The 27422-nt window shown below is 48.6% G+C and overlaps 1 protein-coding gene across 2 annotated transcripts in view; it reads left to right on the top strand.

Moving 5' to 3' along the window:
* Positions 1-20575: 20575 nt before the first annotated feature.
* Positions 20576-27422, top strand: part of LOC309582716 (DNA-binding protein RFX2-like) — a gene marked incomplete at its 5' end in the record, with an annotated part of 28099 nt that continues 21252 nt past the window's right edge. For both annotated transcript variants that reach the window (XM_082298048.1, XM_082298049.1), the window contains 4 exons: positions 20576-20680; positions 23690-23779; positions 24795-24874; positions 25626-25893. In XM_082298048.1, the coding sequence (XP_082154174.1) occupies positions 20576-20680; positions 23690-23779; positions 24795-24874; positions 25626-25893 (543 nt within the window). The remainder of the gene's footprint in view (positions 20681-23689; positions 23780-24794; positions 24875-25625; positions 25894-27422) is intronic.

Consider the following 27422-nt stretch of genomic DNA (forward strand, 5'->3'; position numbering starts at 1 on the left):
GAGTGCAGATGCAGGGAAGATGATGGTGCTCTCTTTTTTACTCCCTTCCATCTGCAAAGTAAAACTTGTCCACTAAAAAAAAATCAATGTCCTACTGATTGTTAAAATTTGCTGTTAATGTCTTGATTGCCAGACTCCTCTGCCCTGTACCACCAACCCCGTTCATTTTAGCACCACATGGTGAACAAGAGCAGAAAATGTCCCTTCTCTTTTGGAAGGTTGAACTGGAAATTCAGAATTAACAAAATCTACTTGGTTTTTTTGCCTTTGAAACAGGCAGATGGGATCATTTAACATATCATTCACTAAAGCTTATTTTGACTGAAGTCTGATGTTAAGTAGCACCCCAAGCAAATATTTCAGAATAAAATACCATATTTCTGACTTACAACTCTGTTGCTGTTGGTTTAAACTAACTATGGTGATAAAATCCCTCCTATTGGCACAGGTTCTGGTAGCAGAGCAGTAATTGTTTGTATATAGAATTTGAAAGCACTCGTGTTTTCCGCTGTTACGTTAATGGAAAACATATTTTGACATCTTCCCCTTAGCTCCCTGCCCAAACTAACTGGATTCGGAATTCCATCTGGCTGCACAGAAGAGACTCTTCCCTCTATTCCCCACCCAAATCTCTCCTTGGTAAATAAAGGAGCCAATGAAAGGTTAAGTTTTTTAAGAGAACAAATCATTCTGCTGTTAAAATTGGCAGCACTGTAGTCTTTCCTGGCTACCTGCTGGTCTGAGGCTCTCCAGAGCTGCTGGAAGCTTTTCCTAAAATGCTTTGAGCTGTTGGAACACGTTTGGCTCATAAATACCTCCAGCTCATGGCCCATCAGAGACCTGTGAGTCAGGGAGGAGGGAAGGGTCGAGTGTGGATGTTGTAGAAACCCCAATCCCAATACCTCAATAACAGAATAAAGTGGAGTTTCATGCTCTGCAACCTGTCTTCTCTCCCCTTCCTACAGGACTTTTTTCCTTCTTTGTTTGGGAAGAATGCTCCAGAGGGGATTTACCCTATGGAATGTGAGATTAGTGTTAGGTTGTATCTTTTAAAATACAGGTTTGTGCACTTCAGTCACAGAGGAAAGTTAAGAGAGCAGTAATGGGTTGATAATCAAACAACTCATCATTTTAAAAGGAAAACAGAGTGAATCCCTAGCACAGTGGAAGGACTGAATGCTGCCTGATTCCTCTGATCCTTTTGAAACTGTGCAGCTCAGGCAGGAGAATCAGCTTGAGGTGAGTTGATCAAGCCTTCCCTGCAATCTCTCCTATGGAAAAAAATCCTTTGAAAGCTTCCCAGCCCACACAGAACAGGGTCTTGGCTCTCAGTGCCTCACACTGCTCTCCCTCTGCTTCAAGTGATGACAGATCTTCAATATTCTTTGCAGCAGAGTAAGGGGGGAAAGCTGCTGCTGCTGCTGCTGCTGGTTCGGTGTTCCTTGCACTGTGATTTTGCAAAATCCAGAACGGGTCGACGCCTCAGGCAAGTCTGGGAGGTGCTTAAACCCAGCAATATTCAGCTGCTGCTCCTGGAGACACAGATATCCAGGAGCTCCAGCATGGACAACATCCTCCTGCCTCCTTTGGAGTTCCAGAAAGAAAAGATCTGCTCCTGGTTCTTGAGCTTTGGTACAAAAGTCTTTGAAGTCAGCTGTGGTGTGGCTGGGAGGGAGGCTGGCCTTGTAACAAAAACAAATTGAGTTAATCCTTGCACTGGCAATTAGGCTCCTTGTGGGAATTTGCAAACATCTGGGTGGCCAAGAGAGTTCTGTGAAGCTGGCAGAAGAGCCCTGGTTCCTCCCCCAGCGCTGCCATCTCCTTCATGTGCTCAGAGAATTAAATCTGGGCAACTTTTACTGACAGGGCCTGAGCCCGTGCAGGCCGTGGCGGTGAGATGAACTCAAGGGCACGGCTTTGGGGGATGGAGTGGCACAGGAGAGACCCCTCTGTCCCTGTTTAAACTCTCCCTGAGCAAACAAGTGAGGCAGGAGACTGGTGCTTGAAATATCCGTGGAAAAGAAGCAGTTCCAGGTGTCCCAGCCTGGCTGTGTCAGAACCTCCGACGATGCTGAGGAGATTCCTTCTCCCTCTGCCTTTTCTGCTCCTTTAGGAACTGCTGAACCCTTTCAGCCTGGACATCAGGAGGAATTCCTTCCCTGGAAGGGTGATTAAACATTGGAAGGGACTGCCAGGGAGGTTTGGAGTCCCCAGCCCTGGAGATGTCCACCCCTGGACATGGCACTCAGTGCTCTGGGCTGGGGACAAGGTGGGGATCAGTCTCAGACTCGATGGTCTGGGAGGTCTTTTCCAGCCTAAATGATGCTCTGTTACAAACCCCTTTTTCCCCACAAGAGTATTCCTAGAAAACCTTTCTCTTTGCTCGTGGTGCTGCACTTCTCCACTGGTATTTGCATTGCTGATTATTTGGCCTTAGGAGAAGAGTTGCTCTGCTCTCAGCAGCTGGTGGCTTTCCTTTCCAGAGGAGATGGATTTGTTTTTTCCATCCCTGAATAATTTAGATACTATTCATAGCTTAAAAATATTACTTTGCAGAGTAACGAGGTGCTTGTATGAGGCTGAAAATGAATGTTCTGATGTATTTCCACCTGCAAATTACAAAACTGCTGCATGAAGTTTGCTGTGACAAAGCTTTAGGGACTCCAGTTCAGTCTGCATTTAATCAATTTGTTTTGTAGAGGAAAATTTATATCAAATCTGGCAGCCCTTTTAATGGGTAGGTTGCGGAAATGAAATTATGCCTGATTCTGGTTCCAAATGTGCTGTGACATTAGTGTTAAAAAAAAAAATTAAAATGACAATTTTTGCTTCTCTTCCTTGTGAAATGGGCAGGCATTGTGTATAAAGAGATTTGTTTCAGGTTTTTAACCTTTTAAAAAGGTTTTGCCATCCTTTAAAACCTTTTTGAAAGATTTTGTTATCCTCAACTGATACTGGTTAGGAGTGGAGCCCTAACCAATATCAGGAAATGTCTCATAATTTGAAAACCAAACATTTTCTGGTTGGCCTGCATTGAAGAAAACACTTGGCCTGGACTCCTGAATTGGGCTGGTGACATAAATCAATAGGATGCTCCCAGCTGAGGCCAATACTCATTTCTTTGTTTGGAAGGTGCAGGGTGGGACCCAGGTGGGACCCTGTCCCTCACATACATGGAGTGTGAAGATATCACACAAAAGATACTGGGAAGGAATTCCTCCCTGTCAGGGCAGTGAGGCCCTGGCACAGGGTGCCCAGAGCAGCTGGGGCTGCCCCTGGATCCCTGGCAGTGTCCAAGGCCAGGCTGGACATTGGGGCTTGGAGCAGCCTGGCACAGTGGAAGGTGCCCCTGCCCATGGCAGGGGTGGCACTGGATGGGTTTAAGGTCCTTCCACCCCAAACCATCCTGGGATTCTGTGAACATTTCCATTGCTTGGCAGTTCTTCTGGAGCCTCCTGCAGGTCTGATATCTGAACCTTCTGCTAGCAGGACCTGCCCTGTGCCTGTGCTCCTGTCCAGGCTCTGGAGGTGCCTGTGGGATGCTCCTCTCTGCTCCAGCTCCTGCTCTTCCCGCTGCTGCTCAGTTCAGTTCGAAGTGGAGGCATTCTTAGCATTCCTTCCATTCCGAATCGTAGCTACACAACGTCTAATCACACTTCTCCACAACAACTGGCCTGTAAATTAACATTATAATGGATCGTAAGGGTTTGTAATTACTCAGAAATGTCACTGGGCTGGAAGCGTGCAGGGCTCTGCCTGTCAGCAGCCTTCCCTCTGCCGCTTCTTGGAGTCTTCCTGCAGGTGAAAAATTCATTTTCCTGAGGTTTTGTTGTACTGAGCAGCACCTTCCTCCTCTGTTGTAAAGGATTGTCCTGGTAATGGCTCTGGGTACAGGAGCATCACCAAAGTTTGGGATGAGGCTGAGGGGAGCTTGGTACGTCACTGAATTTTTTTGCTGAGCTGAAGTATCCCAGCCATTTCTAAACACCACCAGCTTCTGCTTTCTTCTGTCCCATCCCAATTTTGATGTTTATTTCTTCAGGCGAAACAGCCCCTGGAATGGCTGGAAGAGTTGCCTCTGGCAGGGATGAGGATGCTGCTCCTAGAACGGACTCTGAGAGAGAAGGGAGCAGAAATCCTTGAATTGTATCTCAAATCCTGCTTTGGGCAGGGCAGCAGCGTCCTTCCTGCTGTCCAGCTCTGGCAAAACCAGGGCTTATTCCCACAGGAGAATCTCCACCTCCAGAGGGACACAAGGGCTGGAGCAGTGGGGGTGTTTGCTGCTTCACCAAACTGACACCAGGAGTTTTGGCTCCCTGTGTGGGCAGCGCTGCAATTCCCTCCAGAGCTCAGCTCGGAGCAGCTGCATCTCCTGGTGTACCAAAAATGAGTTTTTCATCCCCTAAGGAGAGCACCAGGTGGGTAATGCAGGGTGGTGGATGCATCCCATCCTGGAACTAAACTGGGAATATCCACCCCTTACACAGCTCCATTCCCAGCCGGCATTCCCTTTTGGGAAAAGAATTATCTGCCAGGAATTGAGGCTGCTGCCTTTTTGTGGAAAGGGGGAAAGGAATGAAATAATAGTTAATACTTAATGCATATGAGCAGCGATGCTGCTGGGGTTGCCTAGCAGCCACTTAGACAAGCAAGAGAATAAAAAGGGCTGAGTGAATGTGTTTGGAGCTGGTTCCTTGGTCTGCGGGTGGAATCTGACCCATGCAGCCCAGTTTTTTTTTTTTTGGGAGGGGGAGGAGATGGTGGAATTTACCACTAATGGATATTTTAGCTCTGTGGATCATCTCTATCCACTCCCCCACCCCCATCTGTTTTTCCTTTTCCTTTTCTTTTTTTTTTTTTTTTTTCAAGTCCAACTTGGAGACTTTTAGCCAAAGGGAGGTGTTAAAAGTTTTGTGTGGTTTTTTTGGAGATGGAATAGGCAAAAAAAAAAAAAATCTCTCAAAGAGATTTTTTCCTTCTATTTAGGACTGTATCTCTGGCAGTCTGGAGATCATTAGCATTTCATGGCCTCTTCAATATACTGCTCAGTAAATGCTGTAGAGACTGGAAATAGCTCCTGCAGTCACACTTAACACTCCTTGCCTTGCTCTCCTTCCTGCAAGAAGTTCATTTCATCTCTGAAAAGCAAAAGTAGAAAGAAACTTTGGGGGGGAAAAAAAAAAAAGGAAGGGGGTTTGAGCTGCTCTGTGAGTGCAAATAAACTTCTTCCCCCACGAGACCAGAAATTCCCCAAAGTATAAGGTTGGGTTAGAACCCACTAGGAGATAAAAATAAGGAAGGCTGACAGTTTAAATAGTGATTTTCTGAAATCGTGTTCTTCTCTTGACTTTTTTTCCAGTAAAAGTTGGAAAGCTGGAAACCCTTTTCCCTGTCAGGCACTTGTGGGAGTTACAGGACTCCAGCAACTGGAATCCTAAAACCTCCGCTGCCATCCACACTTGAGAGGTGTGAACTCTCAATTTTAATGCGTTTTCCTCATCCCAGCAGTAATTTTTAGCATATTAAAGCAGGGAAAAGGGCACTTAGGAGAAAGGAATGAAGCGAGAAGCATCTTGGACTTAATTTGGAATAAATATAGCGGGTCTTTGAGGGCAGCTGGGCTCTTTTACACTCTGATGGCTCTTGGGTCAGTGCCAGCAAAGATATCCCTGTAGGAATTCTGGTGGAAGGAGCAAGAGGGTCAGACAGGGAGTTTGGGCTGGTTTTACAGGCTGGGCTTTGAGTGAGACCAGAGCTGGCAGGAGGTTGGTCACATCCACCTTTGCTGCTTCTGCTGTTGTGACCAGAATTCTCTTTTGAGGTGCTTTACTTGGCCAAATGTTGCAGTGCTAAAGCACCTTTTAACCATTTTCACACAGTTTGGAGGCTTCAGTGCTGAGGCTGGCCTTAAAGCAGTGGGCAAGGGTTGAATGAGCTTGGTTTGATTGACTTTTTCATTAATGAGTGTAAATGCTCTCAGATCACCTCAGAGAGCTGGAGGTGCTGTCTGTGTTGTCCTTTTGCCAGGGAAATTCTTCAAATTATGACTTTTTAATTTCCAGTTGTCATCTTTAAGTTGCCAAAGACTCTCACCTGTCTTCCATAAGGAGCTGCTCTCTGTCGAATGCTGCTCTGAACATCTCCAGAGATTATTTGCCTCCTTCAAAATACTTCTGGGTTTACTCTTCTCGTGTGGGGCAGTTCCCCTGAGAGGGAGATAAATGCTGTAAGACCAAGGAGTAGTTTGGGGGTTGGGTCAGCAATAGTTGAGGGGGAAAAAATCTTTAAACAAAGAACCAAAATTTTGGAAGACTTTATTTAAAACGTGCCCAGGATTGTGATTTTTATTTTTCATCCAGTGGATGAGTGATTCCAGCTTTTTATGTGCCTCAGAGAAGTGACTGCCTCAGTCCAAGCTTGTGCAGTGCCCTGGGGGACTGTGTGTTCCTTCAAAGGCTGGGCTTTATCCTGGAGGCCTTTTCCCAACTTAGTGATTCCATGATCAGCAGAAAAACACCTGGAGAAACACCCAAGGAAGCACTGACAGCAGCCACACCTGGAAATCACCAGTGATGAGCTTTTATTGATCGCTGCCAAGGTGAACTGAAGGGATGCCACAGCCCAAGCTCTGACTGCAAAGTTGGAGAGACAAATTCTGCCCCAGATCTGCTCCTCTTGAATCTGGGAACCTGTGACAGCAGTCTGTGGCCTCAGTGATGATCAGCAAGCACAGCAGAACTTTTATGTGTTCGATCAGACCACGGCACCCAGGACAATGATGTTTCCACCAGCCCAACAAAAGCTTTTCTCTATTCTTTATTTCCCCAGAGCAAGCTCTCCCTTAAAATCCTCCAAGTGTCTCTACATTTTTGCTTGTGATTAATTGCCTCAAATTCTAATGTAAAAAAATCGATGCGGAGAATTTAAATTAGCTTTCCATGTTCATGGCACTGGAAGAAAACATCCTTTTGATTAATTTCTCCTCTTCATCAAACCCGAGGACACTCCAAAACCACACACACGCTCTCTCCCAAAAGCTCATCTCCCAGCCAGGCTGCCTTTCCCTGGGCTCACAGACACCACCAAGAAAAGCAAACCTGGTTTAAGTGAGCTAAACCCTGCTCGAAGGGGATCTAAATTCTGCTGGAAAACTTCGAGGGATCTACAAATAGGTGGGGAAAAGAAAAGAAATAAGTTGGAAGAGAACTTGCTGAGGTGTGTGTTTGAGGGTGCCTCTGGCCATGGGCTGCACAAACACCGGCAGTCGTATACTCCCACCTCCAAAAAGCTTAACTCCTTCATATTATTTTTTTTAAAAAAAACCCCAACCAAACAAAAAGATTTCTCTCCTGAGCATCTGCTTTGAAGAGCGCTTCCCCAGCCCGCTAATCCGTTTATTCTGAAATAACAATTAAATAAAATCAAACCAAACCAAAACAAAGCCGCCGCGGCGCCCGCGGGCCCTTCCCCCCACCCCTCCTTCGCAGTTACCATGGCAAAGGCGTTATTTGTCCGTCCTGCCTTCCCCGGGCTCCTGAAAATACCCGCTGACATATTTAGTGAGGCGGGAGCGGGATGGGGATGTTTGGTTTGGGAAACGCTCCCGGCGTCGCCCGGCAACGCGCTGGGCCACGGGAGGGGACCGGGAGGGGACCGCGTCACCCCTGGCAACCGCTGTTGCTCCCCAAACATCGCCTCCCCCCCACGTCCTCCCCGCCATCCGCGGCTTCCTCGCCCGCCGAAGGGATTTGGGAGCCTCCCCTCCAAAAGCGCTCGGAGGGGTCTCGGAATTAGCAGCGAAGACGCTTCCCCATTTATGGTTCAAAAAGGGTTTTGAATCTTCCCCGCTCGTCCTGATCCGTCAGGAGGCTCTGGACTGACCCGTCCCCGCGGTGGGGATGGTGAAATGAGGTGGGTTTTGGGTGTCGTTGGAAGCCCTGTCCAGCCAGACCAGAGACAGAAAGGTCACTGGGGCGAGCTGCCCGTCACTGAGCCACCCACTCGTTCTCCAGGCCAGAGACGCTGCCCACAGGAATTTATTGCCCGGATAAACGATCTCACTTGGTTAATTCCAGTTCTGTAGCAGTCAATTCTCTTTCTTTGGGACAGTGGGAGCTGTTGGAAGCCTTTATCTCCTCCCATTCCTGTAGGATACAGTTTGTCTTACTGCTGTCCTCACCAAGAAATCCACCAGTGCCGTTCTCTGAGCACAGAATATTCAAATCCGTATTCCCAAACCTCATTTCTAGGACAGCAGCTTTCTGTTTGCCTCTCCAGGGAGAATTGCCTGTCTCTGGATAGTTTCTACCTTCTATCTGGGGTCTTGTTCAGTCCTGCAATCTGCAATGCTGGTCCCCAGCAGCTTTATGAACCTTAAATTCCCACAGAAAAATCCCAGCTCCTTCTCCCTGCACACTGGAGCAGTGCAGTGGTGGGGAAGCAACTGCTGATGTCCCTGTACTTGCTGAGATGTGCACTGGACACAGCGATGGAATGGCTGAAGAACTGCTCTGAGTTTGATTTTGGGCCCCCCTGTGTGACTGAGGAGTGGCTGGAGATCTCAGAATCATGGAATGGTTTGGGCTGGAGAGGTCTTTAAAACCCATCCAGTGCCACCCCCTGCCATGGGCAGGGACACCTCCCACTATCCCAGGGCACTCCAAGCCCTGTGCTTGGACACTTCCAGAGATCCAGGGGCAGCCACAACTGCTCTGGGAATTCCATCCCAGCCCCTCCCCACCTCACAGGGAAGAATTCTGCCCAATATCCCATCTAACCCTGCCCTCTGGCAGTTTGAAGCCATTCCCTGTGTCCTGTCCCTCCGGGCCCTTTTCTAAAGTCCATCTCCAGGTCTCTTCTCCCTGACTCCATTTTCTGTGGAGTGCAGGAGCAGAGCTCAGACTTTTGTGGTGGTTCCTCCCCAGTAGCACCAGTTGCTGGTCAGAGCAATGCTCCCTGTGTTGTGCTGAGCTGAGACAACCTGGAACCTCCTCCTCTTCCTTCTCTTTTTCCTCCTTTTCCTCTTCTGCCTCCCAAAGTACAAACCCCCAGTTCATCCCATGGTTCATCCCACGGTGGGATCTTCTGGAGGTTTGGAGCCCTGACTCCACTGATGCTGTAAAATCTGAGACAAAGTCATCTCCCCTCCAAACAGCCCCAGTTCGTGTTTGTTGCTTCTGCTTCCCTTTGTGAGGCACCACAGCGCTCCTGAGTGCTGCTGTGTAAATAAATAGCAACACCCTGGGCTGTGCTGGCAGTGGTTCTGCTGTGCTGGCTGCAAACAGCTGCTGCTGCCGCCCCACATCTCCATGGAATACTGCAGCCAATCCCCATGGAATACTGCACCCAAACTCCATGGAATTCTGCAGCAATTCTCCATGGAATTCTGCAGCCAAACTCCACAGAATACAGCAGCCAATCCCCACGGAATACTGCAGCCAATCCCCACGGAATACTGAAGCCAATCCTCATGGAATACTGCAGCAATTCTCCTGCTGCACACTGAAATCCTCAAAAGGCTGCTTGGTGTTAAGGCCACTGAAGGGTTGTTTAGTGTAAGCAAGTTAAAAATGAGGGCTGGTGAACTACAGGTGTGAATTAAGCTGATCTCTTGGAATTAATTTCAAGTAAGTGACATATTCCATAGTTCTCTGATGTCAGACAAGCTATAAAAGCCATAGGACAAGCTATAAAAAGCAGCACCAAGGTTTGCAGTTCCTTGTTCCAAAAGGAGCCCAATTCAGCCAGAGGAGGATTAGCTGTGCCCAGGTAGCTGGGATTGTCCTGGGAGTGGGCACTAGCTGAGCCACAGACTGCAGGGGACAAGGAACCAGAGACTCTGGTTTGGCTGATGATGGAAACTTTTAGATGTGTCCTGGAAAGGAACCTTTGAAATGCTTTTGTGCCAGATTTTTCCTAGAGACTGTTTTCTCACAAGGGTCTGGAGGGACAGGATACAGGGAATGGCTTCCCACTGCCAGAGGGCAGGGCTGGATGGGATATTGGGAAGGAAATCCGCCCTGGGAGGGTGAGGAGGCCCTGGAATGGAATTCCCAGAGCAGCTGGGGCTGCCCCTGGATCCCTGGCAGTGCCCAAGGCCAGGCTGGACATTGGGGCTTGGAGCAGCCTGGGACAGTGGGAGGTGTCCCTGCCCATGGCAGGGGGTGGCACTGGATGGGCTTTAAGATCCTTCCAATCCAAACCATTCTGGGATTCTATTTCCTCTGTTGAATCACAGCCCCATGAAACCCTTACAATGCACATACTAAAAATATGGGGAAACAATAAATTCCAGCCCAGAGTTTGTGCCTGTTTCCCCCTGGCAGCATCACTGTGTGTGTTACAGCCCAGACATGGAGAGAACTGGAGTGTGACTTTTAATTCCTCATTCCAAATGTGACAGCTTCCTCACTGCTTAGCAGATACCCTGACTTTGTTTCTTGGCTAACATTTGCCATCATGGTAGCAAAACTTTTCTGAAGTCAACGTTTAGGTAGTTCATAGGGAAGAAATAAGGAGTTCCACTTGTTGATAGGGTTGTGAAAATCTGTAATCTCTTGGACTTTTCTTAGCAATAAACAGCTGGGAGTGTTGTGGGTGAGTCTGTGAGAACCCCAGGGAACGGCTGGAGCTGGGTCAGGGCTGGCCATGGAGCTCAGGGAAAGGTTCTTCCCCCCGAGGCTGCTGGGCACTGCCCAGGCTCCCCAGGGAATGGGCCCGGCCCCGAGGCTGCCAGAGCTGCAGGAGCGTTTGGACAGCGCTCTCAGGGATGCCCAGGCTGGGGTTGTTGGGGTGTCTGTGCAGGGCCAGGGGCTGCACTGATCATCCCTGAGGGTCCCTTCCAGCTCAGGATGTTCTGTGTTCCATGATTCTCTGTTGGGTCCTGAGGGTGAGGAGCAGCAGGGCAGGAACAGGGACACTCCCAGACCTGAAGGAATCCAATCCTGGCTTTTGATGCTTGGAGAATGTTCCTGTTATTAACCCAAAAGAAAACAGGACAGGTTTTTGTATGGGAAGGATGTTCCCAACAATACTTTGCCCCTGTTCACATCTGAGATTCCTGCACGTGGGGTTTGGACTTTGCCAGGAACCCCTAAATTATTGTGGCTTCTGCTCTTCAATCTCGTCTGGCTCTTAAGGAAACTCCAAATTACAGGGCCAGCACACATCCATTCCTGGCTCTTTTCTGTCCTCAAAGTTACTTTTAAAGAAACAGCAGAGATTAGTGAACCGCCGTTACACAACAGCTATGTGTGTATATAGATATTACTTGACTTAATTCTGTGAAATCTAATTAAAGAAGGAGTGTATATTTGTATTTCAGTATATTATTAACTTGCTAATAAAAGCCATTTCCAAATTTGTATTTTTCCATGAGGACCAGGTTTCTGAAAAAAAACCCCAAGCCCAGCTATAGTTCCTGCTGCCCTTGAAAAGTGTGTTTTGGGTTTATCTGTGTTTCCAGGTAACTGGAGCTCATAGACAAGCAGTGTTTGCTTCTGTTTTAAATTAATTTAACCTAATCAGTGGCAGGGTCTGGTGCCTTCTCTTGTCTATAACATTTTGAAGCGGTGTAATGAGGAGTCTCTGCAGAAAGCTTCGCTTCAAGTTCCTTGGCATGTTTGCTTCCCACTTCCACCCCCTCCACTTACAGCACTTGTGGAAAGGGTGAAGCTGACCACACGTGGTTCAGGACACTGTGGGTGAGCTGGTTCAGGTGCCACTCCCACCAGCCTGGAGTTCAGCTGTGAGGAGACAAGGACATGTCCTGTCTGTCAGAGGTGGCCCAAGCCTCTCCCCATGGGCTGTGAGGGGTGGATGGTGCTCCATCCTTGGCATGGGACAGTACCTGGGGGTTGCTGCGCTGTGGGGATGCCAGGCACCATCCTGCCCTGTCCCAGGCTCTGTGGGATGGCTCGGTGTCACCTTGATGTGGGATGGGGGTTCTGGTTTTGATGAGCCAAGGCTCTGTCTGGTCTTAACCTGCTCCCCCTGTCCTTCCACGGTCTGAAGGGGCTGGCAAGGAAACTGGAGAGGGGCTCTTTGTCAGGGACTGGAGTGATAGGGCAAGAGGAATAGTGTCCCAGTGCCAGAGGGCAGGGCTGGATGGGATCTTGGGCAGGAATTGTTCCCTGGGAGGGTGAGCAGGCCCTGGCACAGGGTGCCCAGAGCAGCTGGGGCTGCCCCTGGATCCCTGGCAGTGCCCAAGGCCAGGCTGGACATTGGGGTTTGGAGCAGCCTGGGATAGTGGAAGGTGTCCCTGCCCATGGCAGGGGGTGGGATTGGGGTGAGCTTTAAGGTCCCTTCCCACCCAAACCATTCCAGGATTCTGTGAGATTTCCTGGCTCCCTCCAAGATCCAGAGTAGCAGCTCATCTTCCAGGGCTTTCAGAGCAGTTCAGATCCCAGGCACTGCTGTCCCCAGTCGCTCCCCAGTGAGGGAATATCACAATGGGCAGCTGTACAACACCATGGACAGGGATTGAGTTCAGGTGCCGAGCACCCAGGCTCCCAAGGGCTTTGAGCTGCACCCACTGCTCACAGCCAAGGTGGGAGCTTTGTTCTCTCAGCACCCCTGTGTGGTCTGAGGAAAAGATCACTCCTAAAGGGGAATGCTGGGCACAGCAGGCTCTCCTTGGCTCAACCATCAAAAAGCGAAGAGTTTCTTTTGATTTCCCAGCTGAGGGAGCTGGAATCGTGTTTTTCCAAAGAGGATGCACAGATGGGGGCACCCCAAGGTCTTGGTTGGGAGCTGTGTCCTGCTCCTGTGCTCCTCCACCTTGGGAGCTTTTTTGGGCGATGGAAAACATTAAATTGGTGTTTTCCTGATTGGAATTTCAGGGGAACGCCTGTTACTCCTTGGAGGTCTCATGCTTTGGAGACATGAGCAGCAGGGATGAAGGATGTGTGTGAGGCAGGAGCCAGGCTGGGTTTAACACAAATATTTGCCTCAAAGGAGGGAGAAGTCACTCGATCCATTTTCATTCACATCAAATAAACCAGTTCCTTCTTCCAAAGAATGAAACACTTCCTTTCTGTGCCCTGCTTCAAACACAACCAATGCCTTTTCAGGGCAAGTTATTACATCAAGACTGAGCCAGAAATGTTGAATGAAATGGAAAATATTTAAGAAAGTTTTCTTTAGTAAAATAACTGTGACCTAGAGTGTGGTGGATGAAGTAGATGGATACTTGCAGCTGCTAGAAAATAATCAGAATCAGCCATTCCTTGCATTGCTTTTATTATTTTCAGTCTGTTTTGAGAGTGTTAAGAATTCTCAGTAGTGAAACCATTAAATGTAAATTCTCTGGTTCCTTTTTCTGCAGTCAGGGGAGAAAATACCATTTAGAGCCCATCTAGAACATGATGGTTAAATAGCATTTTTATTTCTCCTGCATTCCGTTATTGCTCCTCTGGTTTTCCCATTTATCTAAGCTCCAAGCCAACTAAACCTGAATAAAAGTTCCAATAAACCAAACAACTATTTTTAAATGTAAGCCTTCCCTTCAAAGCAGGCAAAAATTGCACAGAATCAACCAAAAACCAAGGAAAAACCTGGATTTCAAATTTTGATCCTTGCAGGTCACTGTTGCAAATGAGAAATAGTTCAATTTTTTTTTAGTGAAACTGCAGCCTTCCCATTATTTTCAGTAAAATAACAGATATCCGGAGATTTCTATTAAAAATTCATAGCTGCATCATGGACTTGCATATGGAAATGGGATTGGATGAGATTCCCTGGGTAATTCACCCCCTGGTCAGCCTGAGATCCGTTCAACAGAAGGAAAATGTGGAGCACAAACTGTGCCAGCTGAGGCTGTTGGCTGCACTAAATCTCATTAATTCCTGATAATATTAACGTTGAACAAAGGTTATCTGCTGTATTAATTTAAGGTGAATTCTCCTGGATAAAATACCATTGGCAATCCCATCCAGCTCCAGGTTTCCTGCAACTCTTTTAGCTCTACCATGGAATTTTTAAGGTTGGAAAAGACCTCTAAAATCAAGTCCAATAAATACAAATCTTGCTGTCACCGAGCTGGTCTCTCTCCCATGTCTGTAGAGATTTTAGCTGCAGATTTATTCTCAATTCTCACGACGGGAAGTGTCTGACAACCTGTGCAGGTGCTGATTACAAATTCAGGAAGCCTGAGTTTACCTGGAGAGCCAAGGCTGTTGGCATGTGAAGAACACCAGAAATAAAAAGCCCAGCATCATTAGAGCAGCTTCACCTGGAAAAATAAACTTTTCCCCGCCTTTAGGTCTTAATTTGGAATAAAAGCCATGAAGTTTAGTGGTGGACTTGGCAGTGGTGGTGGTTGGACTCGATGATCTTAAAGGTCTTTTCCAACTGAAATGATTCTATAAATACATCCTTCAGGCATCAAAAATCTGATTTAATGTTTCCTGTACTTCAAGGCAGTCATTTTTCTGTTGGATTTTTATGCCCCACATTTAAAATCCCCTTTGAGATGAAGTTGTTAAGCCCATTTATGAATGGCAAGGACAGGGGCAGTGGATTTCTTACTCGTGGAGGTAATAACACCCACCAAGGTTTACTGGGAAGCTTAAACATAAGTAGCTGTAAAAAACTTTGTCCCAGAAGTCGAATAACTGATTGTTCTTAAAACTAACAAAAAACTCACTGAGAATATTTTCCTTTTCCTCATTCATATCTCAGTATTATACTCTATTTCAAATGTCCTGGCAGAAATAAAAGGATGTAATAAAGGAATTTGAAAAGTTTAAATAAGATCAAAGGATGACCAACCAAGTAAGCTTTGAAAAGCAAATTAAATAAAATAGTTCATGATCTGTTTTGTCTTCAAATGAGCAAGTGATTCACTGGAACAGCAACAATTTTAATGTTTTGAAAGCAGCACTAATAGAAATGTATGATTGTGTAGAGAGGAAATTCCTCCCTGTGAGGGTGGGCAGGCCCTGGCACAGGGTGCCCAGAGCAGCTGGGGCTGCCCCTGCATCCCTGGCAGTGCCAGGGATGGACATTGGGGCTTGGAGCAGCCTGGGACAATGGGAGGTGTCCCTGCCCATGGAACAGGATGGAATGGGATGGGATTTAAGGTTCCTCCCAATCCAAACCATTCCATATTCCATGATTATCTGGCTTGGCTGCTGCTGCAGGGTAGCTCGTAGGTTTTACATTTTCACCTTCAAGAAATAAAGACATGTAAACACAAGACCTGAATACCCCATGAGAACCAAGGCCATGCCAATCCCACCTCTGATTTATGTGACCTGCTCTTGAAAAACAAAAATAAGGTGGAGAGGGAGTTATATCCATGTCCAGTGATGATTTTTTCTTCTAGAATAAAAACAAAAACCAGTGTGGCCACAGTTACAGCAGAAGCGACCCAGGGCCTGAGGAAGGCAGGGACTAAAATCCCCTTAATTTGGAGTTTGGAGCTGCCTGGGATGGATGCTGCTGCTGCCAGATGTGCTGCAGAGTGAGGACCAGATCACCAAAGACAGATAAACCAAACATTTCCCTGAGCCCTGCTCTGCCTCTGATCACCAGAACTCCTTCTATGTTTGAGGGCTTCACGTTCCGCTCCAAAATGTTTGTGTTTGAGGGTTCAGGAGCATTCTGTGGAAGAATCCATCTCCTGGATGTCAGAGCCCGTGGGCTGCAGCACAGAGAGAGCACTCAGGGCCAGCTCTGGCATCAGCCCCCTCCTTCCCCAAACTCTTTTGGGGTGCAGGGGATGCTGCTCCATCACCTGAAGGAGTCACCCTGTGATCTCCCCCTGCTGCCTCCTCCTTTCCCCCCACCCACCCCCCCTGCAAATTTGAACGTAGAGAATATTTTGAAATATTCTCCTCCTATCCTCTTATCTCTGTTTTCCCAGCGTTTTGGAGCTGCTTTAGGCAGGAGAGATTAACAAAGGCGAGGCCATTTACATGGAGGCAACGGTGCCTTATGAATGAAACAGTGACAAGCCGAGTTTTTATCAGCCCTCGAGGCTTGTGCTGGTACTCCTTGTCTTTCTGAAAGGCATTCAGCCTCTGACAGCCCTCAGAGACCAGTGCTTGAAAAATACCTTGCCTAGGGGAGTATTTGTGGCTTTTTTAGGACTGGGAAAATTGAAGCACGGGGAAAGGGAAGCATCCTGTTCAAGGTCACAGAGCGAGCTGGTGGCAGAACCAGAAATAACCCCCAGAAGTTATTAGGGTTTTTTTTCTTGAATTTCCTTTCCTGTCCCTGCTGTTTGCTTGGATACCGGGATAGCTGTGTGTAAACAGAAGGTTTCCAGCGGCAGCAGCCTTGTTATCTGCCTGATTCATTCAGTGATGATGCAACCTGGAATCCAGATGTCTGTGATGCCTTCCAGGGCCCTGGTGGCCCCGTGTGACATCACCGGCCACGTTGAGCAACCAGGGCTGTAAACTTGTCTCTCCCTGAAATGCCAATGTGCTGAACAAATCCGCTGTAAGGAGACCTTGTAGCAGCTTTTTAGTGTCCAAAAGGTACCTGTGAAAGAGCTGGAGAGGGACTTTTTACAAGGCCATGCAGTGACAGGACAAGGGGAATGGCTTTAAGGTGAAGGAGGGCAGAGTTAGATTAGAAATTAGAAAGGAATTGTTCCCTGGGAGGGTGGGCAGGCCCTGGCACAGGGTGCCCAGAGCAGCTGGGGCTGCCCCTGGATCCCTGGCAGTGCCCAAGGCCAGGCTGGACATTGGGGCTTGGAGCAGCCTGGGACAGTGGGAGGTGTCCCTGCCCATGGCAGGGGATTGGAACAAGATGAGCTTTAAGGTCCCTTCCAACCTAAACCATTCTGGGATTCTCACCACGATTTTATTCCTTTTGCATGGTCAGGTCCATCTGCTCATATTTCCACAATAACTGACTTTTTTTCCTCTTTTTCACCTGGTAAAGATCCCTGGAACTGAGAACATCAACTGTAGATGCTGCTGATCCTCTCTGTGACCCAGCAGCAGCTTTGTTGATTATTAATTAACTTCTCAGTTTGCAAACTCCCCAGTACCAGGGGCTGCCAGGCTGTCAGAGGCCACCAGACACCTTTTAATGGCTTCTGTCAGTCCCTTCTGTGAGAGAGCTACAGGTGGGATAAACCTGTCTGTCTTAGGCCAGATCTAAGAGGAAGAAGCAAACCGTAGATCTTTGGGAAGCAGGAGGGCTGGTTTTTGAGCCAGTGAGTTTCTGCTAAGAAGACGATCAAGAACACTGTCAAAGTGCCTCCCCTGTGGGAGGTGAAAAGTGGGATGGGAGAAGAGCAGGGAGTCCTTCCATGGGCATTTGCTTCAGGGATGTGGCAGAGCTGCCAAAGAGCTGCACGAGGCTGAGGAAGCTCCAGGGATGTTCCTTACCCTGGGACTGCTGAGGAGTTTGAGCCAGGAACTGTCCCTGGATCCCTGGGAAGTGTCCCAGGCCAGGTTGGACAGGGCTTGGAGCACCCTGTGGAAGGTGTCCCTGCCCATGGCAGGGGTGCAATGGGATGGGATTTAAGGTCCCTTCCAACCCCAGCCATTCCAGGATTCATGAGTTGGAGCTGATCCAAATCCAACCACAAATTCCCATGACTGGACCATCAGCTCTGGTGGCCTTTGGAGCAGAGCAGGGGCTGCCCCAGCTGGAAGAAAGAAAAACCTCCTGGCCCTTTTTCCCTCTCTCCTCCTTTTCATGGAGCCACTTGTCCTCCTCCCACCTTCCCACAGTTCCACATCACCCAAGACACTCTTTGAGGTGATCTCCCACAGACAGAGATCATTCTGACCTCCAACCCCACAGGTCTAAGAGCTGGTGTTTATTAATGGTTCATAACGATCCTTCCTGCTCTCATCTGCAGCAGAGACACCCCTGGAAGCCCCAGAAAGTCTTTCTGTGGCCCTGAGCCTAACCTGGGATAGTGGGAGGTGTCCTTGCCCATGGCAGGGGGTGCAGTGGGATGAGGTTTAAGGTCTCTTCCAACCCAAACCATTCTGGGATCAGGTGAAGAGGAATGAGCAAGACTTTGGGTGCCACATTTCCTCTCCTCCTTGGAAGCCAATGCTTTCTCCACCCTCTGGAGCCTTGGCCCAGGTGCCAGCTCGCTTGGCAGCCGTGCTCCCAGGGCATCAGCAGAGCTCTGCAGCACCTTGTGCTGGTTTCTGGGAGCGCAGGAATTCTGTGTGTGCTGTCAGCTTTCCATCAGCGCAAATTAACGATAGCAGATGGCACACACAGATCTGAATCCAATTCTCAGGAAGCGCAGGATGGCTTTAATGAGAAGTGAATGATTCTTTCTCCAGGATGTTGCACTGATAAATAAAATAATAACAAGTCCTGTACATGTGGCTTGGCAGTCCAGGACTTCTCTGTCTGTCTACCTTGTCTGGAAGTGCCATCTGCAGATTTCCTCGGAGCCTTTGTGTCTGGCGTGGTTGTCATCACTGCCTCGTGGAACAAACCTGAAAATCACACTGGGGATTTATTTTGGCAGCAGACAATTCACCTTCTGCCCTGCCCACGTCTCTCTGCTCTCTTCTGGTCACTGAGGGAAAGCAGGAGACAAAATGTATCAGCAAAGATGAGTCGTTGGTGATTTGAATGGTAGAATCATGGAATATTCTGGGTTGGAAGGGACCCACAGGGATCACCAAAGTCCAACTCCTCCATCATTTCTAAGTGTTCTTTTCTGGTTATAACTACACTTAAAAAGGGACCTTTTGTAGACCTAAAATGCCAAGAGCTGACCCAAGAACCACTGATAGAAGATTAAAATATCTTTGTCAACTCACCCACCTTTCTTCTGTAACCTCAGCACACTGCATTTCACATTCAGAAAACCCTGGAAAGCTGCAACCCATGGCCTAGGGCACAAGGGAGAGACAATAAACACTTCTGGAAAAGTTAGGGACGTAGATGTGCTGAAAGTGCCCCCCTCTCCTGCCCGAGCATCTCCACCTGAGCATCCCAAACCCAGCAGCTCTGGCCGAGTGTTTAATTGCAAATAATTTGGGGCTGTTTCCCTCCTTTACTGGGAGAATTATTATTTCCCTGATCCCACGGCGCTGTTGCAACTGGAATCTTCTCGTGGGGAGGTTTTGGCTAAAACCCAGGTGGAGGCAGTGATGGGGAGAGGCAGGTGCTGCCTTTATATAGCAGAGCTGTGGCGATGGGGGTGCTGAGGGCAGCTCAGGGGGCCTGGTGGGGAACACAGGAGTAAATATTGATTTAATTTCCCTCGTTTCTGGCTTGTTGGATTCATCTGGCAGCTGTGAGTCTGTGGGTTCTCTGTCTACTCTTTCTCCCAGGTGTGAGAAAAATGATGGGAGAGAGAGAATTGTTTGCAAGCTCTGGGGTTTTGGGAAGGTTGGGAGAGTAATTGTGATTTGCTAATGGGTGTATGGATATTGGGGGAAAAAAAGCCCTTAAAAACCTGCTTCGTGGAGAATCTTAATATTTGGGGTTTTTTGTCAGTGGCTGAAGGGATGAACAGGTAAACTCTGTACCTTCACACCATCCTTGCATTTCTTTTGAGCACAGAGAGCAGGGTCCAGTGTCCCTCAGTTTCTCATTTTTCCTTTTGCCTCTTAACTTGCACAAAGTTGAGGGAAAAGTTTAAATATTGGCAGGAGAAGGGAAATAAAACAAAGACATCATAATGTTGTTTGGAGGCTCAGCAGCGAGGCCGAGAAAGCAGAAATGACACTGCCCAAAATCTGGTTGTTTTTAATCTTTTGATTTTGAAGTGACAGCAGAAACCCTCCTAAAATAGTTTATTAAGCGGGAAGTTTCACAAGAAACTGAGGAAAAAAGGCTCCCCCACCCCAAAAAGAAACCAAAATGCCATTTTGTGCTGTTGGGAAGCCCCTTCTGAGCATCCCTCGGTGTCCCCAGGGATGGACACAGGCTGGGACAGTGCCAGGAGGGAGTGCTGGGCCACAGGGATTTGAGGATGCCAAGGGCACCATCAGCTCTGTAGGGCTGTGTGGCAGTGGAGGGCGATGCTGTGGCTGTCTGGGGACCTTGGTGGGATTTTGGGGCGAGGGCAGGGATAGGAGGGTGGAGATGCTGCTTTGGGGGTTCTAAAATACTGGGGAATCGCTGCTCTTCTGCTCTTCATCCTTGATTATTTGTGGTTAGAAACCCAAGCTGGCCACCCCCACTTTCCCAGTGAGATCTTAGCTAAACTCCAGGCACGGGCTGAGGTTTGATTAAAAGCTTTTTTGCAGTAGTTGAACGTGATAAGGCAGAGGGGGAGAAAGCTTTATTTTAAAAATATGCCCTTACTCTTCCTGATCATGTGTGATGCTCACTGTGACACAATAATTTTCCAACGCCACTTTTCGGTTAAATTTAGAAGTGCATTTTCTGTTCCTTCCCTCTCCTCTCCGTGAAACAATTGTGCAACTTTCTTTTTCCTTAATAGAATTCTGCATTAAAATTAGCTCCAGGACTAAAACGAGTCCCGTGTGTAGGACGGGAGCTGCCTCCCTTCCCAGCGCTTCCCTCTGGATCTTCCACTGGGATTTTGCCCCCGGTTAAAGGGGCTGGGGGTGTGTGGCTGTGCTGTGCTGCCCTGCCTGATGTCCCTGTGCTGTCCCCAGCAGTGAGCATGCAGAGTCCCGAGGGTGGATCAGACTCAGCAGCTTCCGTGGCGCTTCACACGTCGGCCTCAGCCCAGGCGCCGGTGGTGCAGCCAGTGCCAGCGTCTCAGCAGGTAACGTATGCACAGCTGGGGATGCTGTTTCCATGGAGAAGAGCCCTGTTTTCCCTGGCAGATGTATTTTAATCCCGGGTTTTGATAGTGGGGAGAGGATTTTTAATCAGCTCGTTGAGATAGTGGGGACAGCCTGTTGCTGGACTTGGTGTTGATAAAGGCCCTGTGGGTTTGAGCCCTCTCCATCCACCTGCAAGCTTTCAAATGTGGGGTTTGGGGTTTAATTTTGGTCCCCAGGGGAGTCACTTCATGCCAGCTGGGTGTGTGCTTCGGATTGATTTCCTGTTGTCGTTGTTTGGTGTGTCAGTAAAAGCAGGGGAAGATGGAGCAGCCCTGCAAGGTACCGAGGTCATGGGAACAGGTGAGGGCAGAGCTGGTGCAGGAGAGGGTGGAGGAGCCACGTGCTGCATCCAGAGAGGAGTGGCCAGCAGGTCAGGGAAGGGATTCCCCCCTCTGCTCTGCCCTCCTGACCTCCCCCTGCACTGCTGGCGCCGGGTTTGGGTCCTCAGCTCAAGAAGGACGTGGACCTGTTGGAGAGAGTCTGGAGGAGGCCACGGAGATGGTCCAAGGGCTGGAGCCCCTCTGCTCTGGAGCCAGGCTGGGAGAGCTGGGGGTGCTCAGCTGGAGAGGAGAAGGCTCCAGGGAGAGCTCCGAGCCCCTTGCAGGGCCTAAAGGGGCTCCAGGAGAGCTGCAGAGGGACTGGGGACAAGGCCTAGAGGGCCAGGAGCCAGGGAATGGCTTCCCAGTGCCAGAGGGCAGGGCTGGATGGGATCTTGGGCAGGAATTGTTCCCTGGGAGGGTGAGCAGGCCCTGGCACAGGGTGCCCAGAGCAGCTGGGGCTGCCCCTGGATCCCTGGCAGTGCCCAAGGCCAGGCTGGACATTGGGGCTTGGAGCAGCCTGGGACAGTGGAAGGTGTCCCTGCCCATGGCAGGAGGTGCAATGGGATGGGATTTAAGGTCCCTTCCAATCCAAACCATTCCATGATTCCATGGTCTCTTCCTTCAGTAGGTGGATCCCAACATTTTAATTTGAAGGGGGAATTTGTGATTAATATCCATGGATATGCTGCATTGGGGAGGCCCAACAGGACACAAGAGGTGGCTTCAAGTGATGAACGGGAACCACCCAGTGCAAAACGGGAAGGATTAAGTGAAACTGGTTCCTTTTTGTTCCTTTTTATGCCATTTGGGGAACTTTCAAAAGAAATTTCTCTCGCAGGAAGCTGGAGGGATGAGAGGATGGGTGGGTGTAACTCAGCTACATCCTTCTCCAACTCCCAAGTGAGCAGCAGCAGCTGCCATTGGATGCTGATGAAAAGGAACAATTAAAGATTGTGAGTTGGGAGGAATATTCCACTCTGCAGGAGCTATGGACATTCCCATCGGGTGATCCGGAGCGCTGCTGTCGCCTCCCAGCCTTCCCATCCATGGAGAGCATTCCTTGCTGGTGTTGCAGTGATGGGGACAGGTGTCCCAAGGATCAGTAACGTGGATTTGGCTGTGAACAAAGGTTGGAAAACTTTTGGATTATGAAATCACCCGTCCAGCCTTTGCCTGTGCTGACATCGGGATGTGGAGCATCGAGAGGAACTCTGTGGATTAAGGAAAATCCGGGGCATAGTGGAAGACTGCTGAAGAGGAGGAGCATCCAGAGCCTTCCCTTCTCACCAGCAGGACAAAGAAAATACTGAGAATGAACTGCTGGCAGAAGGAATGGTGTGAGGCTGAAGCCCTTGGGGTTGTTGAGCACTGGTGCCCCTTTCAGTGTGGGCAGAGGCTGTTTGAGCAGGATGGCCTCACCTCACAGGTTGGGGATGATTCCTTCTTTTGGTTGGAAGGTAACAGGAGAGCACCGGGACAGGCAGTGAGGAGCTGAGCTGGGCAGCTGTGCCAGGGATGTGCCATTTGGCAAAAGCAATGCCAGAGAAGGAGAAAGGAAAGAGTCTTTGATGTAGGTGGCACTGCCAAGGCCTGACTTCAAAAAGGGCTGGTGATGTCCCCATCCTGCTCTGGTGACAGCCCCTTCTGGAGGGAAAACGGGCCAGGTGATGGCTGACATAAGTGTAGGTGTCCTCACTGCAGGATCTCCAGGGAATGCAGCCTGGGCCCTGGAGATGGAGCAGGTTTCTGGAAATCTGGGCAGTTGTCATAAACCTGTCATTCTGCTAGGACAGGATTTCTGGTTGTTACAAAGGCATGTTGGGAGGGCTAAAAATCATAAATATCCATGTATAAGGTAGCCAGTAATTATCAAGGTTGCTCCTAGAAATCCTGTGGGATTGTTTTCTGGCTCTTTGTCCTGTGGCCCAATCTCCTGGATGTTTTTAAAGCCTCCAACCACAGAGGATGTGTCTCCTTGGAGAAGGTTTAAAAGGCCATGGAGATGTTTGTCTCTGTTCCCTCTGAATCCTTTCTTTCCATCCACCACATCCCCACGTTTGTTTTGCTGGATCTGAAGGTGCTGAGCACTCTTGAGATGTGTTGACAACCTCACACTGAACATGGAGTGTAACACAGGGATGATGGATGTGACAGAGCCACCACCATCAAACGTTCCTGTGCCCTCGGTGGCTCTGCAGGGAGCTGCAGAACCACCTGAGCTTTGGTGCTGGTGGAAGCTTGGTGGGATTTCTTGTTGCAGGAGGCAGAGTGTGGTTGGGTTTAGCAGCTCTAAGAGAAGGAACTTTGGAGCCAAACGTGGATGTGTGAGGAGAGATTCTTGTTTAGCTGTGGCTGAACTTACCAACGAACTGCTGTTTCCTTTCGTGGAGGTTTAAAGATGGTTCCTGTCAGAAATTTTGGGTGCAGCTTTGCCCAAGTTCAGGGGGCTGAGTTCAGGCTGATGCACCCCCCTGTGAGGGTGGGGACCACAGGGACACTAATTCCAGGGTGCCACTGCTGCTGCTGCTGTCAGAGACAAGTTATCCGTGGAATTTTGTTAGAGAACACCTGGCTCACCTGTGTCATGGACTGAATTTAAGTGTCTCTTCCTGTATGTCCTTCTTGCAGAGGGTTTTGGTCCAAGCCACAGGCTCCGCTCCCAAAGGGGCGCAGATGCAGCAAATCTCCGTTCCCAGAGTCCAGCAGGTTCCACAACAGGTAATGAACCCTCTGGGGAGAGACACCATGCAGGGACTCCTGCATCAGCAGGTCCCCACGTCCCACACGGCTTTTGGAACTGTGCCAGATCTAGAAAAATCTTAATTAAAGATTTATGGGCAGTCAGAGACCTGGGATCGCTTTCTCCAGTTCTCTCCTCCTTTCTTAGACTGATGACAAAAGAAACTCTCAAGATATTTGAAGTTTAGGAAGAGCCTTTGCTGTAGTAGTTGTCTTTCATGTATTTGAGGATTTGATTGATTCATACATCTGAAGATTTGATGGATGCTTTCAACTGCCATTTGAAAGCATTTATTAAATCAAAGTTAAATTAAAAGCAATCTCCTTTGGTAAAGGTTTTTTTAGAGGTGAAGTTAATTACACAAACAAATTTACTGACTGCACGTGGCTCCAGAGAAAGGTTTGGTGCCAGAGAGCCGTGCAAGTGTTTTTATTTATTTGAACTTTGCCTTTTCCAGGGCTTGTTTTCTAAGGAACCAGGGATATGTGGTGCTGTCCCATGTGGACAGCGAGTCTGACCCTCCTAATTTTTCTTCCTTTAGTGATTTTTTTATTTGGTTGCTCTGTTTCAGGGGGAAAAAATAATTGACAGAGGGCAACTCCATCCCTCCCAGGGCAAAGAACAAGGGGGCTGGGGTTCAGCTGGACACTGCCAGGCTCCCCTCTGAAGGAAAGGCTGCAGCATGAGCTCACCCCTATTAGTCAGCCCCGAGACACGTGTCCAGAGGAAACCCAGCTCCATTGTTTCCACTGCTCATGGAGCAACCACTTATTTATCTATTTTAATTTGACCTTTGAAAAGAAAAACCTCCTTTGGGATTCCTAAGCATTGGGGGGGGGGGAGGGGAGGGCAGGGGGAGAGAATGTTTTTGGTTTGGTTTTTTTTTTTCTTTTTTCTTTTAAAAAGAAAGCTTAAATGTCAAGGTAAGGTTGGAGTTGTGCAGTTTATCCTGAAGTTCCTGAGCAATCCCTGAATTCTTGCTGCCTGTTGCAGGTGCAGTCTGTGCAGCACGTTTACCCAGCCCAGGTGCAGTATGTGGAAGGAGGAGAAGCTGTTTATACCAATGGAACCATGTAAGAGTCTCTCAGAGATGTTCCCCTCCCACCTCCCAGCCCTTCCCTCCCCCCAGGCTTCTTCCTCCCCTGTCCCACGATGGAAGGAGGAGGAGGAGGAGCTGTTTCAGGTGTTCTGTGGGGTGTGAGGGTGGTTTCAGCTGGATTCCAGCCTTGGGGGTGTTGTCCTCATGGAGGGACTGTTCTCCAGGGAATCCTGCTACATGAAAGTGCCTGGTGTTCCCCTGTGCCCAGCAGGCTGTGTGGTGATGTGGGCAGCTTTAGGAGAGGAACTTCTAGAGGGAAAAGGGGGTGTTGTAGGATTTTAGAGAATCAAGGAATCCCAGAATGGTCTGGGTTGGAAAGGACCTTAAACCCCATCTCCTTCCAACTCCCCAACACCTTCCACCATCCTGGGCTGCTCCAAGCCTCATCCAACCTGGCCTTGAACACTTCCAGGGACGGGGCAGCCACAGCTGTGCCAGGGCCTCTCTACCCTTAGAATTCCCTCTTCCTCCTGTCTGCCATACCCCATTTTGGGCCTCCTTTTGGCCTTCCTCACCCCAGCTCCCTACAAGAGCTCCAGGCTCTGCCCTCGCCGTGCGCTTGTGCTGCGGGGCCGGTTAATCCCAGCTCAGGGTCCCATTCCAACAAAGCAAACCCCACCAACACCACAGGGGGTTTTCTGACACTTGTCCAGCTTTCAGAAACCACTGAACATGGGATTCCCTGTGCCAGCACCTCTCCATGTCCCCTTTTGTCCCCTGCACAGACGAGCCGCCTACTCCTACAGCAGCGAGGCGCAGATTTACGCTCCCGCCAGCGCCGCGCCCTATTTCGAAGCGCAGGGAGGAGGTGGAGCTCAGGTGACTACAGCGGCATCCTCTCCTACAGCCATTCCCTCTCACAACATGGTGGGCATCACCATGGACATTGGGGGAAGTCAGATCCTCTCCGGCTCGGGAGCCTATCTCATTCATGGGGGGCTGGAGAACTCTAGACATTCTCTGTCACACACCTCACGCTCCTCTCCAGCAACGGTATGTAGCCCTGCAGGCACCGCAGCTCGGGGGCCAGGAATGATTCCAAAGGGAACTGAAAAGCCTTCAGAAAATAAAACTGACCTGTCATTATCGCTGTATATGTCTGTCCCATGCCATGAGAGCAGGGGAGAGAATAGACACTGGTGTACTACACTTATCTTTTCAATTGGTGTTTGGACTGTCCCTCTCACTCAGCAGATCACTGAAATTATGCAGCATTAGAGAAGATTCTCTGGGGGTTTGGTTTGGGGTTTTCCCCCCCCCCCCCCCCCAAGCAAAACATTTTGGCTTTTAAAGATTTGTCTCTATTTACGTTTTCTAGTAAGTCAAACATCTCACACATGCTAAGCCAAAATATTGAAATATATCTTCAGTTATGAAGAGACCTGAAAAATCCTTCATTAACCCAGTGGATAATTAGCACATAACTTACATCAAGCTGATCATGCCAAGTGCACAGTGATCAGAAACTCTTTGTGTGTATATCTCCTACACCACTGTGTATTCTGTCCTTGCCATATATTTAGAAAATGTCTTTTAGAGGTGATACTGATCAAACAGAAATGGTTTAAAGTTCCAATTTCTTTAAATCGTGTCCCTCCAGCTGCCAGCCGAGGTGGCAGGTGCTGGAAGCTGTGCAGCTGTGTGGGACTGAGGGCTCAAAGCTCTTCACCCAGAACAGCCTTTTTGCAGTGAGAAGCACCAGGGCTTTCATTTGGGAATCTCCCAGCCCTTAGGAGCTGCCAGGAGTGGTTGGAGCTCATTTCCTGGGACACTGCTCACCTTCCTCTGCAGACTTCTGTGTGTTTGTACATTCAAATATAAATATAAATACAAATGTAGGTGTAATTCAGGGCATGTAGCCAGAATTTAAAATGTGAGCAGCATCACCAGGGAGAAAAACAGGAGCTGTTGCTACTGAGAACTCTTGTAAATCTGGCCTGTTAAGTTGTGCTTTCTTCTCCCACTGAGTTTTAGAATATAGACTTTATGTTTTCTGAATCTTTGTGCCTTGAAAGGTTGCTTTGATCCTGTGGTAAATGTGCTCTGCCTTGGGTAGGCATAGGGGAAAAGTCCTTAGTTTGGGTGGAAGAGAAAATGACAGATGCTGGGGTTCTTTTCCTGGGTGAGAATTGTGTGTGTGTGTATGTATTTTAACTGTTCAAAGTTAAAAATTAGCACTGGACCATTTGATTTTTGCTCAAAGTTATTGTTTGGAAGCATCACCTGTGTGGGACTGCGTCTTGCAAAGCTGCACAACTTTACTCTGGGATTTTTGGGGAGGTTTTTTTGTTGTTTGGGGTTTTTGTAATTTCCATGGAGATGAGCACAATATAAAAGCCCAAGTAGAAAACGTGTCAGTAGAAATGTCCCATGAACAGATTTAGTTTGTGGTTATCACATGAGATAAGGCTGTTCAGGAAAAAAAAAAAAAATTCGAAAGCGACCTTTATGAAAATGCATCAGAGATGAAGTCACTCTTTTGCATGTAGGAATGAACTCTGTGAAGGTATTTTAACACAAAA

Source organism: Coloeus monedula (assembly GCF_965178545.1).
Source record: "Coloeus monedula genome assembly, chromosome: 27".
NCBI lineage: Eukaryota > Metazoa > Chordata > Aves > Passeriformes > Corvidae > Coloeus > Coloeus monedula.